At 46.1% G+C, this 21,176-nt stretch overlaps 1 protein-coding gene across 6 annotated transcripts in view; it reads right to left on the bottom strand.

Annotated features, from left to right (window-relative positions):
• LIPE (lipase E, hormone sensitive type) overlaps nt 1-21,176 on the bottom strand; it is a 300,019-nt gene that overhangs the window by 17,357 nt on the left and 261,486 nt on the right. For all 6 annotated transcript variants that reach the window (XM_086933061.1, XM_086933062.1, XM_086933059.1 and 3 more), the window contains 2 exons: nt 11,606-11,755; nt 4,757-5,214 (listed from right to left, as the gene is read on the bottom strand). In XM_086933061.1, coding sequence (XP_086789187.1) covers nt 4,757-5,214; nt 11,606-11,755 — 608 coding nt within the window. The remainder of the gene's footprint in view (nt 1-4,756; nt 5,215-11,605; nt 11,756-21,176) is intronic.

The raw sequence follows: 21,176 nt of genomic DNA on the forward strand, positions 1-21,176 counted from the left end.
CAGAACGGTTGGCCAAAGCCCCCAGTAAAGTATCTGTCAGTGCCTCAATGAATGGAAGAAGTGGCTGAGAAGATGTTTGCATCAGTTGAAGGGCTTCTGTCAATACATAGGTTTTAATCTCCAAGAGGGGAAGCTGGAGGTCAAGTACTTCAGCCGCCCTACGCATCACCAAGGCGTAGGAAGCCTATTCCTCTCGGGCTGGTTCCTTGGAGGTATTGAGGCCACTAGTCTCCTGTAAGACCTCACACCAATTGTCATCCTGTTAGGCCTCAGCTAACTCATTACCTGGGTCACAGTCATTATACGAATCAGTCCCAAAAACGGAATGCAGAGTGTGTTGTCAACCTTGTAGTAACTCAAGTGGGAAATGGGTGCAATATTGATCGAGGTTGGACTGGCGTTGACTCTGTCCCAGAGAGAACAATCGGGCAGCCTCCTCAGGCAGCAAAGGGGCATTGCTGTTGATGTACTAGGAGATGACATGCATCAGAATGCCAAAAGCTTGGTCCGAACAAGAGCCAGAGGCAAAATAGGCTCAGAGGAACCAGCTGACACCAAGGGCAAATGTGGCAGTGGTATTTCAGGTACGAAGTCTCTCGGCTTCTTGGGAACTGACGGCGCTCTATAGAAAGCCTGCAGGGATCCAAAGAGCTGGAGCATGGCTGGGCGTAACTCTTCAATCTAATGCGACACTGAGGAAGTTCCCAGAAACTCGGGTTGTGTTGGAACTAGCAGTGGGATTCATTTCAATGTCAGCCGACTGAGGGAGTGAGATTGAGGGGGCCGGCGCCGCCCCCGTGTTTGCTGGGGCGAATGCAAGTGGCACAATGGACAAAAATCCTGCTTCGATTACTTGTGCTTCTTAAGCTTTTAGAAGGAATTGGAGCACGGCAAAGACCTACCTCTGGAATGGCTCCTTCAAATCTGGACACACGACTGAAATTGAACTTTGGATGTGGAGCAGGCCTTGAAATGGTCCCGGAGCAGAGTTATGTTATGCGTGGCGACGTAAAGTTTTGTTTTGCATTCCCTGATGGCATTTGGGTTCATCAATGTGCAGTCATTACAGACCTTGAAGTTTGAAAAAGTCTCTATAGGGCTTGAAACCTGTTGTTCTAGGAGGTGAAATCACTTGCACATTGTTGAGAAAATTTGTGGAAAATATTGAGGTATGTCTCTCAAATATTGAGGTATGTCTCTTTCTCGGTTTGGTTGCACGAAGAGAAAGGAATTGACGTCAGTGTGCGGGAGTGGCATCTATATAGGGCCCGCACATCATTTCCGGAGCAGGTCGACCCCAGAGTGGAGCTACAAGGCACCACCTTTTGGCATGCAGAGGTAGTGCTGAAATGTTTCTAGATCTAGTCGGACGCCTTGAGAATAATCAAAAAGTGAGGAATCTCTGGCTAGAAGTCTCGATCAGAAAATAAATTTAGTAACAGAGTCTGAGACTGAGACTGAGAAGGCAGTGTATCAATGCAGTGTAAATGTTTTGCTGCTGATGTCTACATAAAAATGATCGGGTGTGATGACCAAACATTTACGGTTGGGAAGGTGGCTTATGGTGAAACATTACTTGGGATTAGGACACCCAGAATTTGATACTTACAGGTGGATCTCTGTAGGTATACAAACTAGTCCCAGAGGAAGGAATCACAGAGAAGATATTTTTGTTTTAGTCATAGAAGTACATAGCCTGGTATGTCAAAGTGGCAAACAGGTTAGACACATTCACCATCTCATTACAATGAGTAGATCAATAGCTATGTTATGTCTTTTTGGGAGTCTCTACAGATGTAGAAATTGCTTATTCGATAAATTATTCTCACATCTCCATCTACCTTTCTCTTGTTCACCATGGTAACCATGGAACGTGCTCGCATGAGCCTTTTAAGATGGAACTATAGTAGTGGTGTAGGCTGGCCCCTTTCAATACTACTGCCGAAGCCACTTTCTGAGGAAGGGAGGAAGGAAGGAAAAATCTCAACACCAGCTACTGATGCTCAGGCTTGTAACTCAAGCCTGTAATCTCGTAACTTCGACTCCTGCTGACAGGGGAGGGCACTGGAAGCTGTGACCTGAAAAGGTATTACCACCTGGAAGAAGCTGGGTGGGGTTCCTCAATGGATAGATCATGTTGACAGCCTTTCCCATGGTGATCATTTCCTGCAGAATTTAAGCTCTTGAGGTGTGCCTAGCAACTGCGCTGTGAGAAGATCTGTTTAATTGGTGAGTGGTCAGTTCCTGTGAGATTGATGTAGAGACTTCTCAGACCTTTCTTCACTCAACGCTACTGTGACTCATTCAATCTGAAACCTATCATCAGCTTTTGGATTTGTTCCTGACTGAATATACATTTCTTTAGCACTTGGTACATAAACCATTTCAAATATGGGTTCAACAATTTGAGGTGATCGCTGCTTTTTACTGAGTTAACCATTCCTCTGTTTTGAACGGATAACTTACATCTCATCCTCTGATCCAATTTGATTGTTTTCAGCTGGGATAATTAAGACATACTTCTGATTTCATCTGGGAACTTAAAAGCTCTTTATTTCTTTTGACTGTAATATTATAAGGATTATGTTACTTACCCTATACACATCTGTTAGTTGCATGTAGTGCTGTAGATTCACATGTTCTGTATACTCCTGCTTTCTAGTGTTGGGGTTGGACGGTTGCCAATTGTTTTTCTTCAAAGAAGTCTGTCTAGTCACAAGGTCTCTGTGACTCCTCCGAAGGCCTTGGATGTGCACAGGCAAACGCTTGACCTGTGTCACCATGAAGCAGGGTGAGGTGGCTGCCCAGAAGAGAGTAGCCATCTGTTCAGATGTCAGTAAAATGCATCCTTGACAATGATTTGCGGAATTCTGAGTCGAGGTCAGTGACAGGAAGAGTACCTATGCACCGCAGAAGAACCTCTAGGGAACTGACACCAAGACAAGGGCTCAGAAACCCCAGAGAAAGTGAGAGGTGGGAGGCAGGCTCAGTTTGCAGTGATGAGGCAAGTTTTATTTTTGGATTGGTAAAGCCCGATGGAGACCCAAAATCGGGCTTCCCAGCGCTATACCAAGTGGATCTCAGTCTTTCAATAAATCCTGAGGCTTTATTGGAACCTTAACATTGAACCTTCATGGGGTATTCATGAGACAGTGACACATGACTCACCAGAGACAGACTCCTGCATGGTACAGAGCATGCCACACTTGAGGGCTTGTGTCGTGCACCAGTGTATGAATCCTGAGAGACTAGGCAAGTGATCCGCTGAAGGACCTATCTCAGTCTATGTTCGGTGAAAACACAGCTGAGGTCAGAGAGAGAGGGGGTACCACAGCATGCGGCGGGGGCTCGCTTCCTTGAATTTATAAGGAAGCCGGAGGTGCCTCGAGCTGCATCCTCTGAAAAAACTTCAGGGAAAACATGAATGTTGTTTTACTCCTGCATAAAACTGAAAAATCTAAAATAAAAAAGTCTAAACACTGGCAGCACTTTGGACTCATTCATACTTGTGTTATCCACCAAAGCCCAATTAAGAGCTCCCAAAACTCCTTAATGTTCACTTATGTGCCCCACAGCTTGTTCGTTTCGTAAATCCACAGGTACTTACTGAGCATTAGACCTGTAGAGGGAACTTTAGCAGCGGAAGTAATAGAATGGGCCTGGCCAGAGATATGGAAAAAGATCACTTAGAAAACTGAGGGTAAAAGTGGAAACCAAGAGCCCTGTGAATTTTTTTACGGCTGATAATTTTTGCATAGTTTTCAGATGAGTAACAGCGGTTACAACACTGTTGTTACCACACATTGCTTTAGATCGCAAGTCGTTTCTACGACTTGCGCTGGGTGGCGTGCAACACCAGGGAATGTGTTGGATTTTATATCTAACACATTCCCTGCTGTTGCGCTAACTTGTGTAGGAATAGTAATTTATACTATTCCGAAGTCCAGCGCGCCATCTAGTGCAAGTCGTAGAAACGACTTGCGATGTAAAGCCACACATGGCAAAAACGCGGTTGTTGCAACAACCGTGTTGTTACCTACAGCGTGGTAATAGCACGCGTTGTATCATCATACATTCTTTTCAGATTTAACAGGAGTGAAAGTTCATTCAATTATGGCATACAGGAGACTGCTTTGAGTGGAAAATGTCCTGCAGGTGACATTTTCTCCTCAATTCAGTCTGGTGTTTATATTTCTTATGACTTTTGAATTTGAAGGCTCAATTTCAATGTAAGGTGATGGCAAGGGAATTTCATGACAAAGAACAATGTATGATTCCATAGATCCTTAGCAAGAGTGTAGAGCTGGATAGACCCTGGGAATGTGCAGGCCGGAGAGGCCAGTGGTTTCTACCTGCTGCCCAATCTGTACTTGTCCGTGTTATTTTCAAGCTCTTCAGCCACACACACAAGGCACTGCACAACACCGGTTCAACATACCTCAACAGACGACTCAGCTTCTACACCCCCAACCGCCAGCTCCGCTCCGCCTACCTCACCCTCGCCACAGTCCCCCGCATCCGAAGAATGACATCTGGCGGCAGATCGTTCTCCCACATCGCCGCCAAGACCTGGAACACCCTCCCCATCCTCCTACGGCAGACCCAGGACCTGCTAACCTTCAGAAAACTCCTCAAGACCTGGCTATTCGAGCAGTAGCAGCACCCCCGCCCCCTCCCCCCCAGCACCTTGAGACCCTCAAGGTTAAGTAGTGCGGTCTACAAATGTTCTGATTGATTGATTGATTGAGGCACTTACCACAATATGAATGGGTGGTAATCCACGGAGCATGGAGTCCGGGGCGAGCAGTGGCGACATGAAGGGGTTCTTGACAATAGGCGATGTCTGCAGTGTCATGGTAGCTATTCCATTGGTGGAACGCAGGGGCTGGAAGCCCTCCGGAAAGTCCAAGGCTCCTGTGTCCTCAAAGCTCTCTGTGGATGGAAAGGCCTCAGTCTCTGTCTCCTCGTTCAGGAAGAAGCTGACATCTTTGTGCCCTGATTTGGTCGCAGGCCCCTGCTTGCCAGGACCCCCTGGCACAGATTTGAGAAGGTGTCCAGCCTCTGACTTCTCCGCACCACTCTGAGCTGAACTTCTTGTTGTGCTGGCGTGAGAGCTCAGGTCCTGATAAGTTTTGCTCTTCAGGGATCCTTTGGTGCGCAGGAAGGAGTCGTCGTTGAAGGCTGCTTCGGATACGCTTTTTCTCACTGTGTCTGCTGCATGGGTGAAGGGACGAAGAAAAATGAGAAAGAGATTGAAGGTCAATTCGAGAGGGGAGAGAAAAAACACAGATTCAAAGCAGAAGGCTCCTAGATATTGCCACATTTCCAGGAATTTTACACGAGGGAGATTCTAGTATCCAGGGCAAAGTGGTGACAGTGAGGTATCACCTCTGGCCACAACCTCAAGAATATTGTGCTTTTTAATTAACGCCCTATGACTCTTGAGGAGGAAGACCCATTACCTCCCCATTACCACATCTGCACCCTACATCTTCATCTGTCTGAATGCTGAGATCAAGTGCATGCAACATTTGCCCCAGAATCACAGATAAAGGTTGACTCCACTTGAAAACAGACGCTTCACTGAGGGAAACGGGGTGCAGGGGCTGCATTCTACAAAATAGAAAGGCTGTGAAAGACATGCCCTCAATGGACACTAGGATTTTAGGTAGTGCAGGAGAGGAAGGGGAAGAACTTGCACAGAGATCAATCATGCACCAGAGCTCACTGTAAGCCAGATGGACAGAGGAAAGAACTTCACATCACAAGGGAAGGAAGCAAACAAACCCAGCAGAAAAACACTTGACTAACCCAAACAATAGCAGCCTCCTTCAGCCAAATGCTATAAACCTGAAACCACTTAAAATCACCGTGCCACCAGCTGTCTGTTGGTGATATACAAACTATGGTATTCTCGGGTATTCCTAACTATTGGCCACAGAGGGTCTGCTAGTTTTGACTATTAAATCAAAAGCCCTAATTTTGAACCACAACTGAGACTTCACAGTTTTGGATCACTACGCAGAGAGTAATCTTAAAACTCTACAGTAAATTTTCTTGAATTGTGACGCAGCCAGCCATCTTGAAGCACTATGCAGTAGGCCGCCGTAAATCACTATGCAGTCCACCATCTTAAACCCGCATCAGTCGTCCTGAAGTGCTGTGTTGTTTCCCTGAATCGCTACGTAGTCAGACATCTTGGAATGATATTAATTGAAATGCTTTGTCAATCTCCCACTACACCACCAGCCATTTTGAATACTTGCAGTTTCTTCCAATATGATTTCCTAAAGCGCGCCTTGAACCTCTCCGCAGTCTGTCTTTTGGGATCTCAACACAGTCCAACATCTCCAGTGTCTTCCCAGACCAACATCACCAGTGTCTTCCCAGTCCAACATCTCCAGTGCCTTCCCAGTCCAACATCTCCAGTGCCTTCCCAGTCCAACATCTCCAGTGCCTTCCCAGTCCAACATCTCCACTGCCTTACCAGTCCAACATCTCCAGTGCCTTACCAGTCCAACATCTCCAGTGCCTTCACAGTCCAACATCTCCAGTGCCTTAACAGTCCAACATTTCCAGTACCAGTACAACATCTCCAGTGCCTTACCAGTCCAACATCTCCAGTGCCTTCACAGTTTAACATCTCCAGTGCCTTCCCAGTCCAACATCTCCAGTGCCTTCCCAGTCCAACATCTCCAGTGCCTTCCCAGTCCAACATCTCCAGTGCCTTCCCAGACCAACATCACCAGTGTCTTCCCAGTCCAACATCTCCAGTGCCTTCCCAGTCCAACATCTCCAGTGACTTCCCAGTCCAACATCTCCAGTGCCTTCCCAGTCCAACATCTCCAGTGCCTTCCCAGTCCAACATCTCCAGTGCCTTACCAGTCCAACATCTACAGTGCCTTCCCAGTCTAACATCTCCAGTGCCTTCCTAGTCCAACATCTCCAGTGCCTTACCAGTCCAACATCTCCAGTGCCTTCACAGTCCAACATCTCCAGTGCCTTCAAAGTCCAACATCTCCAGTGCCTACACAGTCCGACATCTCCAGGGCCTTCACAGTCCGACATCTCAAGTGCCTTCACAGTCCGACATCTCACGTGCCTTCACAGTCCGACATCTACAGTGCCTTCACTGTTCGACATCTCCAGTGCCCTCACAGTCTGACATCTCCAGTGCCCTCACAGTCGGACGTCTCCAGTGCCTTCACAGCATAACATCTCCAGTGCCCTCACAGTCCGACATCTCCAGTGCCTTCACAGTCCGACATCTCCAGTGCCTTCACAGTCCGACATCTCCAGTGCCTTCATAGTCCGACATCTCCAGTGCCTTCACAGTCCAACATCTCCAGTGCCCTCACAGTCCAACATCTCCAGTGCCCTCACAGTCCAACATCTCCAGTGCCCTCACACTCCAACATCTCCAGTGCCTTCACGGTCCGACATCTCCAGCGCTTTCATAGTCCGACATCCCCAGTGCCTTCACAGTCCGACATCTCCAGTGCCTTCACAGTCCGACATCTCCAGTGCCTCCACAGTCCGACATCTCCAGTGCCTTCCCAGTCCAACATCTAGTGCCCTCCCAGTCCAACTTCTCCAGTGCCCTCCCAGTTCAACTTCTCCAGTGCCCTCCCAGTCCAACTTCTCCAATGCCTTACCAGTCCAACATCTCAAGTGCCTTACCAGTCCAACATCTCAAGTGCCTTACCAGTCCAACATCTCCAGTGTTTTCACAGTCCAACATCTCCTGTGCCTTTACCAGTCCAACATCTGCGGTGCCTTCACAGTCCAACATTTCCAGTGCCTTCACTGTCCAACATCTCCAGTGCCTTCACAGTCCAACATCTCCAGTGCCTTCACTGTCCAACATCTCCAGTGCCTTCACTGTCCAACATCTCCAGTGCCTTCACAGTCCAACATCTGCATTGCCTTACCAGTCCAACATCTCCAGTGCCTTCACAGTCCAACATCTCCAGTGCCTTACCAGTCCAACATCTCCAGTGCCTTAACAGTCCAACATTTCTAGTACCAGTCCAACATCTCCAGTGCCTGGCCAGTCGAACATCTCCAGTGCCTTCACAGTCCAACATCTCCAGTGCCTTACCAGTCCAACATCTCCAGTGCCTTCACAGTCCAACATCTCCAGTGCCTTCACAGTCCAACATCTCCAGTGCCTTCAAAGTACAACATCTCCAGTGCCTACACAGTCCGACATCTCCAGGGCCTTCACAGTCCGACATCTCAAGTGCCTTACCAGTCCAACATCTCCAGTGCCTTACCAGTCCAACATCTCCAGTGCCTTACCAGTCCAACATGTCCAGTGCTTTCACAGTCCAACATCTCCAGTGCCTTCACAGTCCATCATCTCCAGTGCCCTCACAGTCCATCATCTCCAGTGCCATCACAGTCCAAAATCTCCAGTGCCTTCACAGTCCAACATCTCCAGTGCCCTCACAGTCCAATATCTCCAGTGCCCTCACAGTCCAACATCTCCAGTGCCTTCACAGTCCAACATCTCCAGTGCCATAACAGTACAACATTTCTAGTACCAGTACAACATCTCCAGTGCCTTACCAGTCCAACATCTCCAGTGCCTTCACAGTCCAACATCTCCAGTGCCTTACCAGTCCAACATCTCCAGTGCCTTACCAGTCCAACATCTCCAGTGCCTTAACAGTCTAACATTTCTAGTACCAATCCAACATCTCCAGTGCCTTACCAGTCCAACATCTCCAGTGCCTTAACAGTCCACCATTTCTAGTACCGGTCGAACATCTCCAGTGCCTTACCAGTCCAACATCTCCAGTGCCTTACCAGTCGAACATCTCCAGTGCCTTACCAGTCCAACATCTCCAGTGCCTTACCAGTCCAACATCTCCAGTGCCTTCACAGTCCAACATCTCCAGTGCCTTAACAGTCCAACATTTCTAGTACCAGTACAACATCTCCAGTGCCTTACCAGTCCAACATCTCCAGTGCCTTCACAGTTTAACATCTCCAGTGCCTTCACAGTCCAACATCTCCAGTGCCTTACCAGTCCAACATCTCCAGTGCCTTAACAGTCCAACATTTCTAGTACCAATCCAACATCTCCAGTGCCTTACCAGTCCAACATCTCCAGTGCCTTAACAGTCCACCATTTCTAGTACCGGTCGAACATCTCCAGTGCCTTACCAGTCCAACATCTCCAGTGCCTTACCAGTCGAACATCTCCAGTGCCTTACCAGTCCAACATCTCCAGTGCCTTACCAGTCCAACATCTCCAGTGCCTTACCAGTCCAACATCTCCAGTGCCTTCACAGTCCAACATCTCCAGTGCCTTAACAGTCCAACATTTCTAGTACCAGTACAACATCTCCAGTGCCTTACCAGTCCAACATCTCCAGTGCCTTCACAGTTTAACATCTCCAGTGCCTTCACAGTCCAACATCTCCAGTGCCTTCACAGTCCAACATCTCCAGTGCCTTACCAGTCCAACATCTCCAGTGCCTTAACAGTCCAACATTTCTAGTACTAATTCAACATCTCCAGTGCCTTACCAGTCCAACATCTCCAGTGCCTTAACAGTCCACCATTTCTAGTACCGGTCGAACATCTCCAGTGCCTTACCAGTCCAACATCTCCAGTGCCTTACCAGTCGAACATCTCCAGTGCCTTACCAGTCCAACATCTCCAGTGCCTTACCAGTCGAACATCTCCAGTGCCTTACCAGTCCAACATCTCCAGTGCCTTACCAGTCCAACATCTCCAGTGCCTTCACAGTCCAACATCTCCAGTGCCTTAACAGTCCAACATTTCCAGTACCAGTACAACATCTCTAGTGCCTTACCAGTCCAACATCTCCAGTGCCTTCACAGTTTAACATCTCCAGTGCCTTCACAGTCCAACATCTCCAGTGCCTTACCAGTCCAACATCTCCAGTGCCTTACCAGTCCAACATTTCTAGTACCAATCCAACATCTCCAGTGCCTTACCAGTCCAACATCTCCAGTGCCTTAACAGTCCACCATTTCTAGTACCGGTCGAACATCTCCAGTGCCTTACCAGTGCAACATCTCCAGTGCCTTACCAGTCGAACATCTCCAGTGCCTTACCAGTCCAACATCTCCAGTGCCTTACCAGTCCAACATCTCCAGTACCTTACCAGTCCAACATCTCCAGTGCCTTACCAGTCCAACATCTCCAGTGCCTTACCAGTCCAACATCTCCAGTGCCTTCACAGTCCAACATCTCCAGTGCCTTAACAGTCCAACATTTCTAGTACCAGTACAACATCTCCAGTGCCTTACCAGTCCAACATCTCCAGTGCCTTCACAGTTTAACATCTCCAGTGCCTTCATAGTCCAACATCTCCAGTGCCTTAACAGTCCAACACTTCTAGTACCAGTCCAACATCTCCAGTGCCTTACCAGTCCAACATCTCCAGTGCCTTCACAGTCCAACATCTCCAGTGCCCTCACATTCCAACATCTCCAGTGCCTTCACAGTCCATCATCTCCAGTGCCCTCACAGTCCATCATCTCCAGTGCCCTCACAGTCCATCATCTCCAGTGCCCTCACAGTCCAAAATCTCCAGTGCCTTCACAGTTCAACATCTCCAGTGCCCTCACAGTCCAACATCTCCAGTGCCCTCACAGTCCAACATCTCCAGTGCCTTCACAGTCCAACATCTCCAGTGCCCTCACAGTCCAACATCACCAGTGCCCTCACAGCCCAACATCTCCAGTGGCTTCACAGTCCAACATCTCCAGTGCCCTCACAGTCCAACATCTCCAGTGCCTTCACAGTTGGACGTCTTGGATGCACAAACAGAGGACCATCTTAGGTCCGTTATCCTTTTGCAGAGGATCCAACATTAGTGCTACCTTCAAAATATTAATAAAAATCTAAGTCTTCTTATGTTTCAGTCATCTTTATAGGGACATCCTATCCAGCTCCAAAGGTTATCATTCTTGACATTTGTGTTTCTAGTTCTATTAAAGAGAAGTAATTCTACAGATTCATAATTGGTCTATTTTCTGCGTTAACCCTATTCTTTCTCAAGTCTCACAAGTTCTGGTATATCTGTTGCCACAAGTCCATTGGCATTTTCTAGTGATCAATTATTTTGTCAAGTACAGTCACTAAACCCTTATCAATGTCTCAGGCTGCCAGATTCAATATGGCAGCGGGTCATGTGTTTTTCTATCTGTCTGTTGCTGGACGGGACCTTTCCATGCAGGGTTAGAGCTTACACTGAGAGAGATCCTACCAGAAGCCAGTGGATTAGAGAGGCCAGACCTTCCCATGCTCAGCACACACACCAGAAGAGCCAATGGTCGCCTGAGGCACTCCCACAGACGGGAGCCCGCTGCAGAGACAAGACTGAGGCTGAGACAGGAAATGTAACATGGAGGGGCAGGGGTCATGGATGAGGAGGATGGAGGTGTCAGAAGAGAAGGGCGGAAACCCTAGGCAGTCACAGAAATAAAGTAGGGAGATATAGCTAAACCGGGATTTGAGGAAGAATGGGTCAAAAAGGGAAGGGAGATAGGTGCACAGGTGGGAATGGAATGCACCAGATTCAAAAAATGAGAAAGAGGAGCTGGCATGGTAGTCCAAGGCTTACCTGTACCCTTCCCACCCTCCAGGAATGAGCTGAGCCAGGCAGAAGCACTTGATCGAATGTCTCTGAAAAAGAGCGCAGTGTCTCGCTTTACAAGGCTCACAGTATTGAGTTTCTCTTCGCCTGCATCATCGGACTGTATGGGATCCGTACCTAGGCAACAAAAAGGGAGTAACAAAGCTATCAGACATGTAATCAAAGGCTCTCACACTGCATGCAATGAATCAGTTGCTCCCCATTGGTACTGCTTTTTCTGGTGGATACTCTATCTAACAGCAGCTTTCTCACCTTTAGAATACCCTAGGTACCAGACTGGATCCGGAGAATTTCAGCCGTGTTCCTGCATGCCGGTACGTGGTACATATAAGCGCCATCCCTGCACGCTGATGCCAGACTCTTGTCTTTTCCCTTTGAGTACCCTCAGACACAGAGTGAAAAGCAATTGTTGGTGACAGTGTGCTGAATGATAACTTGGGGCCTTTTTAGATAACAGAGACCACTCCATAGAATGGGGAGGTGGGAGGAGAGTGAGGAATCTTCGGTTGGTTAGAGCATCCACTGGAAAGAGTTTTACTGAAAGTATATTACTTGTTCGTTCGATGAACACTACTAACTTGTAGAAAGAGGAAGGGGTGCAAATAATTTTACCCAGTGCCCACAGGGTTGTGAAGCATATTATTGGTGAATGGGGGAGAACATTTTAGTCTGCGTTCCATATGTTGTGTGACGTGCTTCATAAAGAGACAATCTATGTGCTCTTTAGGATAAAACAGTGATTGGCTCCTGCATTACAAGAGGCGTAATGCGATGTGTGACACTGGTAAAGGACCATATGGGCTGGTGGGAGGAGCAGGTCTTGAAAAGGGAGCATGAAACCATCTTGAAAGCACATGTCCCCTTATGGCTGAGGTACATTGACGACCTCTTCATTTTATGGAGAGGGTCAGAGGAAAGAGCTAGGGAGTTCATTGAAAAGCTAAATGACAATTTCCTGAACTTACAGTTTACTGCCCATATGAGTAAAACTTCAGTGGTCTTCCTAGATGTGGAGGTATATGTTAGTAATAACAAAATATGTACCAGACTCCATCGTAAGCCTACGGCTGGAAACTCTGTTCTTCATGCCTCAAGCCATCATCCCCAGCATTTGATTAACAGCATCCCTTACGGGGAGATGCTGCGGATCAAACGCATTTGCAGTGATAATGAGGAATGTAAACTGGCACAGAGAAGTTGTAAGGAGCGGTTCCTTCAAAGGGGATACAAACCTGCGATTATTGACAAAGCTATCAAGAAAACTGAATCTTTGAGTCGTGAGAGTATCTTATCCCCTAAAATCCCTGCCATGGCCAGTGATGAAAACAAAAAGGTGCGAGTTATTGTGACCTATAACAAACAACAGGCGGCCATTAGAAAGATATTTAGGAGGCATTGGAATTTGTTGTTGAAGGACCCTGTCATAGGCAAGGATTTGCTTAAAGACAATACTAACCCTCAAATAACTTTTCGGAAAGCTAGATCCATGGGAAATAGTTTGGATAAATGCAATCCTGAAATCAGACCCCCCTCCAATTGGCTTTCCAAGCAAAAAGGTTTTTTCAAGTGTTTTCATTGTAAGGCCTGCAAAAATGCTAAAAATGTGAAGGAGTACAGTACTCCATTTTTGCCCCAACCAGTTAAAGTCAAGCGACGTATTACGTGCAAAACTGAATACGTCGTTTACGTGTTGGAATGCCCTTGCGCATTACGTTACATTGGCAGTACCAAGCTACCCGTGCACATGAGGATCCTGCAACACCTCAGGGCCATTAATAACAAGGATCAAACTTATCCGGTAGCACGGCATTTCGAAGCTAAGCATGATAGTAACAATACTCTGCTTCAGTACTTTGCCATTGACTGTATACCTCCATCTCGCAAGGGTGGCAACAGAGACAGTGCCCTGAGAGTGTTGGAGACCAGGTACATCTTGGAATTTAATTCCAAAGTTCCAAACGGTCTCAACACCACAGAGGACTTATACACTTGCATATGAAATCTGTCTCACTGTCCCTGTAATAACTGATAACATAATGTGGCAGGCCTTGCATTGCTTAAGAGATTTGATTAACTGTTTGGTTAATTATTTTACTGTTATGGCACATTCTTGAATCTCCATCTAGTTTAGTAGACAATGTCTCCCTGCATGTCTCTCTTAACATACATCTGCGCTATAATATGATTTAAGCATTGTCTTTTTTAATTCACGTAACGCACTGTTAGTTATTCCTAGTAATCGAATGGAGTATCTTGGGTTTTATTTCATTTGTATTGTTTCACTGATTCACAGTTATGTTATCACACAATTTCTCGCCTATATATTTCAGGCAGCTGATAATATCGATCTTTCTATTCCAGGATCCTTTTGCCTTATTTTTGTTGAAGTGTTCGCCCACTTGGGCTATATGAATGTAAACAGCATATCACAGACTGCGTATGAATTTTGTATAGTATATGACCAGTGATTTGGTTATATATTAGGATTATGTGAGAAGTGCTCCCTATATTACTTTGGAGCCTAGCACTTAAAATGTCTTTATTTATTGAGAGATGTATATATATATATTTTTCTATTGAGATTTATGTATATATTTTTTATCAATATGAAGGTGTACATTTATGAAATAACTTGTAAATATGCATGTTTTTAATTGTACATTCTTTTGAATTTTACTATATATTCTATCAGCAGTCTGGTCTATATATACTATGTTCATTGCATAGTCTGTTTTTCAGTTTCATTCTGCAATGTAACAGCTGTTTACAATCAAATGTTACCTGTCACTTTAAATTTGGCATGGGTCCGTGAGTAACGCGTCATGTGATCAAGGTCCAGGTCGGACCGAAGTGCGTCATAGCGGCATACTGATGCGTGGCGAAATAACCTTAAATAAATAATGAAAAGCACGAAAAAATGGGTCCGCGTTTGTCTATCTAAGCTGAGTCCTGGCTGGTGATTGGATTCTGAAGGATAGAGTACTGGAATATATAAAGGTGCTGCCGCTTCTCATCCCCACTGAGGCTCCTGCTTCTTTCTTTGAGAGGAGGTGTTGTTTATATTTCTGCGCGCTTTCCAGAAGCGCGGTTCAGGAGCTCCCTCATCTCAAGTGGCCCGGAGACTCTGGAACCTGCTTTGGCATCTTTTGTTACTTCAAGTTATTGAATCTCTCCTGACCCGCCGGCGGACCTCGCACCTGAAGCGTCACTGTGAGACATTTTTTTCTCCATTTGGGCTGGGTTTACTCCTCCCTGCTCACGCTACATTAGGGGCTTGGACCTAAGGTCGATGAGGCGTTGGGGACTTGAGGCTGCACCCTGTGTTTCAATCTGCGGTTCATGAATGCTTTGCAGTGCACCTTTCCCTTCGCTATTTTCTTGAATTTTTCAAGACCGCTCCACAGCCATACTCACCTGGGAGCCACTGGTGCATCCTGGGACATGGAGTCCGCTGATCTACACGGACCCTTCATATTGAGGACTTTTGATTGCTGAGGGGCGGAGCTGGGACATTGCACCTATCACAGCTGGGTTGGGTGCCTTACTAAGCTGCAGAACGCCAGGACTTCCGCAATTACTACCACAGGCGCTGACGTGGCCACACCGGCCGAAATGCATACGCCTATTGTTTGGAATAAAGGTGCTGCCGCTTCTCATCCCCACTGAGGCTCCTGCTTCTTTCTTTGAGAGGAGGTGTTGTGTATATATATATATATATATATATATATATATATATATATATATATATATTGATGTTTTTACCCATAAATATATGTATATATCTACATATATGCATATAACTATTTATATATAAAATGCATACATATATGTACTTAATTATGTGTAACTATCATGTGATACTTTGCTGTATTGTGCGTTTATATTTGGGGATATATCCCACTATTTGACCTGTAATAGCTACATATTTGCTAGTTGGGTGTAGAATCGATATAAACCCATATGTAGTATTACCATGCCTAAAGAGGGGTAATTTTGAATGGGATATGCACATGGCCTTATGTACTTGTGTACAGATAAACCTAGCCCATGTCTTTATGGGCGTGCGATGAACCGCATTCGTCTTTGACATAGTGTATCTGGGTGACATGTGTCATTTTGGTATGAGAGGATTAATCTACAAAAGTAACCTACCTTTGCAACCTTATAGTTTGTAGTGGCTCAGTAGGTAACGCTGCCATTGTGCGCGTATTAGTACTTGTGGTCTGATGTCCTGTTATCCTATTGCATGTTGCAAATGGTATGCAGCAAAAGATAGTTTTTAGCATCATTTGTTTATAAATTTGCTGTGGCTCATTGAACCAGTCGCCTGTGTGCATGTATTAGTAGCTTTATGAAAGCCCTGGTTATTTATTGCATATGCAAATTGATCGTCCGTCGATCATGCCACCCAGAGGCAGTGCTAACTGATGCACTTGCACATGTTAGTGTGTTTTAGGCACACGCACTGTTTCACTTTAAAAGCTAAATACCCCTGGGGGGGTCTGAAGTAATTTTATATTGTGGCAATTTTAAATCTTGTTATTGTGCTTTTAGGCACATGGATTGTGGATGCTATATGTTATATAGCTTGGGAATTGCCAAAGAAACAACGTATGTGCTTAGAGAAGATAAGCTCATTTTCTTTTTCTGGATTTTGCAGAGCAAAGTTCTGTTCTCTTTTATGTTGCTTGAACAGTAAACCTGCCTTCCTGGGTCTGCTTAGAGATCAGCTAAGGAATGCGCTTGTTGGAGATAAGCACCAGATTTACAGGGTCTTTGTGTTCAAAATGTAGGCCATTTTATGATCCTTACAGTCTCTTGCGGGGGAGGGGGTTTATGACCATCCTGTCCGCTTTGCAGGAACTTTGTAGATGTGAGCTGCATTTGGTGCCGCGTTACAAGTGTTGGGCCCAGCTATTTAACGGCTGGGAAGAAAGGCGGACTTTGTTTTGCAGCCAGCCATAACGTTATCTGATGGCTTAGTGAATACATTTTCTGCTGCAATGCTAAATATTTGGAAAGTAGAACCTCCCGTAGGTCAGCATATTGTATAAGAGATCCCTAGAATCTTCTTTTGTGCCAAAAAAAGCCTTTTTGGTAATCCTTGTAAGGAAAATGCGACTTACTCAGTATGCATCTGTTCTTGGCCTATAAAGCTGTAGACTCATATGGTATGCATAGATCGCCATCTAGTGTTGGGTTCGGAAGTTTACACTTTGTTTTTCTTCAAAGAAGTCTTTCCAGGGGCGAGGTAGGTGACTCCTCCTTTCGGTGATAATGCGCATGGGCATCGATTCCATTGTTAAATTGTTTTCCCGCAGAGGGTGATAATGGATATAGTAGAGGTAGTAAAAGGAGATGCCCCTGAATGCATGTATCTAAGTAAGATGTTACTGCAATAGGTAAAGGTACCCGGGGAGGTGGGTGGGCGCATATGGCCCTACAGCTCTATATGCCAAGAAGAGATGCATATTGGGTAAGTAGCATTTTCTGTTTGAGGCAAATGAGTTGTAGATCATATGCTATGCATAGACTATAAAGCAGTTATCTCCCAAAGCGGTGGCAAACCTGTATGTTCTTGTTACATTCTAACAATGTCGGACATCTTTTCAGCCCACTCATCTTGAATAATTGACTACACAGTACCCTGATAGACAGCAGAAAGTCTCTCACTTCTCAGGCACACAGCCAACTCACTTGCTCTTAAGTCTATCTTTACCCACAGTTCTTCTTGCTGTCTTTTTTCCCCCTCCCCCCCTCTCTCTTAGTTCCCATAGCTTCTTTATATGGTCTCCCTACTCCAATGAACCTACTTCCGAATTCTAAAATTAAAGCACCTAACTACCCCTCCAAACTTACTCTGCCTACCCACTAGGACTTCTATCGGCAAATGTATACTTTAATTAATAAATTAAAACTTGCTTCACCTCCGTAAACTCCTTACTAGGGCCCTTCCCTCTCCAGGACACACTACCAAAATGGAGATAAGTCCTGATCCCAAAGGATCTAACGCCTTCATTATCAATTACCCGCCTAACCTCTCCAAAAATGCAGCCAAAAAATACAAACATTGCATACTCAAGGCCAGACCCAAAAATGTAATCTCATATGTCTACTTCTGTGCAAACAAGGGTAGCATAGCTAATGACCTCATCTTCTATACCAGAAAACGAGACACTAGGAAAACACCTCATGGTCTCAAATTAACGACATCGCCCTTGCTCACTCTCAACGTTAATGGCACTTTCACCCTCTACAACAATGGTATCATCCTAATCCAAGCCTCCTAAATCAACCAAGTTAAGATGGTCAATATCTTCCCTACAATCTGGTCTCGACGAAAGCCAATGACCCCTACCCACACCATACCATTACGCAGGACCTAACCAGTCCTCTCCCACCACAGCCGGGAGGTCCTCACTCTCTCTAAAACATCCTTCACCCATAGATGATCCCGGAGCCTCTCAGTCCCCTATTGAACTGGCCCAACTCACTGGACACCCGACTCAGAAGGCGGGCGGGCCTACGGGTTCACTCTGCCTGCAGTTCTCCAGTCCAATACTGGCTGATTCTCGAGCTGAGAGGTTCCCTCACACCCTACCGCCATTGCTCTTAATGAAAGATACCTCTTCCTTTATCCCTCGTTTCACGCCACCCGAAGCCGGACACCTGGCAATTGCCCTCCAAGGACCATAATTGGTCCATTCAACCTTGACTGGACCGTCCCTGACTCACAGGTTGATGGCCCTCCCACCCTCTCTCTTTTAACAACCTCTCTATTCAAGTATCCTGGAATACCGCAAGTCCCTAATGATGAACTCCCTGCCCCCAAACTCAGCATCACTGCCTTAGACCCCCCGGGCATACATCGAGGCCCCTCCTCTCTGCCAGATCTCCCAACACAACCTCTACCCCTCACTCAGCACTCAAACATGGTGGCGTGCCTGGACGATATATATCTCTCCAGTTGCACCTTCTTAGCGTTGAACTATTTTTTATTTATTTTATTTTAGTAGTTTTCTATAGCGCTGGCCAGACCCGAGGGTATCGGAACGCTTTACAGAGGATGGAGAGAAGACAAGTACATAACAATAAAGCAAAATAGAGTCATACATGTTCAGAGGTTAAAATTTATGTAGCGGCTAAGGTGCGACTTGGAGGTAGCGCGGTCAAAGGTTCAGGGTGTGCTGTTGAGGTGGAGCAAACCGGAGACATTTTCGATTCATAGTATTCTCAATGCAAGGTCAAAGTTATTATTGGACTTCTTTGAGCCAGGCCAGGGCAGGCGTGTTAGTTACGTAATTGAGTTCGGGAATGCACGGTTGAGATAGAGGATTTTTAGTCGGCACTTGAATGCTGGAAAGGAGGGGGTAGTTCTGATGTCCACAGGGATGGAGTTCCAGATTTTAGGAGCGTTGCCTGCAAAAGAGCGGGCTGCAGTTTTTTGTTTGCGTGTTTTCAGGGGGATGAGTAGGAGGGAGTTTGAACTTCTGAGATTTCTGGACTGACCAGCTTTCTTGAGCTTAGAGGCTAGGTATTCTGGTTTCCCAGTGTGAAGGGCTTTGTGTGTAAGGCAGGCAGTTCTGAAGCTAGCGCGCATTTCCACTGGGAGCCATTTTAGATCTCAGAGTGCGGGAGATATGTGGTCGAATTTCTTTGCACCGGATACCATTCTGGCAGCTGCATTGAGGGTAGTTTTCAGTGGCGCTAGGAGGATATGGCTGTTCCAGAGAGGGTTAAGTTCCAATAGTCCAGTCTAGACAGCACCAATGATTGGGTGGCTTGTTTGAGATCTCTCTGCGGAATGTGCGGTTTGATTTTATTGAGGAGCTTCAGATTGAGGAAGGCGCTCTTAGCGGAGTTCTTGATGTGGTTCGTCATTGATAGTTTGTGGTCAAGGGTGATTCCAAGTGATTTTACCGAGTTAGTCAGGGTGAGATTCCCATTGAGGGTATCGATTGCTTTCACCCATTCAATGATTTGCAGGTTATCCTCCTTGTTAGAGATGAGGATGTATCTCGGTTTTTCTGTGATTGAGTTTGAGGTGGTTCACTGCTAACCAGTCTTGGACTTCTCTGAGAGTGTTGTTGAGCCTTAGAATGTCATTAAAGGAGGAGGTTTCCAGGTAGATCTGGGTGTCATCTGCATAGAGATGGAAAGGGATGTTAGCTTTTTTCAGTATGGTGGTGAGGAGTACCAGATACATGTTGAACAGTTGAGGGGAGAGAACGGATCCTTGAGGGACACCTCTTGTCACGGGGAGAGGGTCGGATGTGAAGGATTTGATTTGAACTCTTTGGAAGCGATTCTGGAAGAAAGAGGAAAACCATTGAAGGACCACATCATCCGCACCTACTCATTGTTTGAGGGCCTCGATGAGCAGCCTGTGGTCTACCGTGTCAAAGGCTGCTGACAGGTCTAGGAGGATGAGTAGGCAACAACGATCTGAATCAAGGGAGTTGCGGATGTCATCTACTATGTTGAGGATTGCAGTTTCGGTGCTATAGCCTTTTCTGAAGCTTGATTGGTGATGGTCTAGTAGATTAATGTTTTCGATCTGGTTGTTTAGTTGGCGGAGGACACATTTTTCTAGGATTTTGGACGACTGGAGACTGGTCTGAAGTTATTCAGGTCGTTGGTGTCTAAGCCTGGTTTCGTCAGAAGAGGTGAAACTTGGCCGACTTTGAGGCAGTCTGGTATGATGCCAGTTTTTAGTGAGCTGTTTATGATTTCACACCAGAGTGGAGCAAGTGTGAGTTTCAGATCTTTGGCCATTTTCTGAGGGAATGGGATCAAGGTTGTGCGATGAGGGTTTGGAGGAGGAGATTAGATTGAGGATCTCGGCTTCGTGGATATGGTCGGAGGACCAGGTGAATGTGGGATGACCTCTAACAGTGGTTTCGGTAGCTGTGAGGTCGTTATTGCGAGGAGGGTGAAGGGAGAGTTCGATCTTGGAGATTTTTCCGTTATAGAAGTTGGCGAAGTTATCACAAAGGGTTTTGGAGGGTTGGACATTGATAGTAGATGGTTTGGAAGTTTGTTTTTTGATGATGTCAAAGAATTCTCTTGGTCTGTTTTTTTTTTCCAGCACAGTACAGAAGAAGTTTGTTTTTTCGCTATTGATGTGCTTTTTGTACCTTCTTCTTGCTGCTCTGAGTTCCTCACAGCGGCTGAAGGAGGAGTTCTTTTTCCAATGATGTTCTGTGGCTCTAAGATGTCTTCTTTCCTCATTGATGTCCTTGTTAAACCAGATTCTGGAAGGGATGTTCCTAAGTTTTTTCTGTTTCAGGGGTGCTAATTGGTCTAGGATGGTGGACGTGGTTGTGTTGTAGTGTGAGGTGAGTTCAGTAGTAGAGAGGCCGTCCAAGCAGATTGGCAGGGTGGAGGCTATTCTTTCTTCTAGTTCAACTGTGTTGATCTGCGATAGGTCCTAGACTATGTAGGGGGGACAGCGATGGGTGGATGGCACAGGATCGGTTGGGGGAGGTGGAATAGGATTAGGTGGTGATCTGACCAATCTACCGGAAGGATGTGGTCT

The sequence above is a fragment of the Lissotriton vulgaris genome, chromosome 7, assembly GCF_964263255.1.
Source record: "Lissotriton vulgaris chromosome 7, aLisVul1.2, whole genome shotgun sequence".
NCBI lineage: Eukaryota > Metazoa > Chordata > Amphibia > Caudata > Salamandridae > Lissotriton > Lissotriton vulgaris.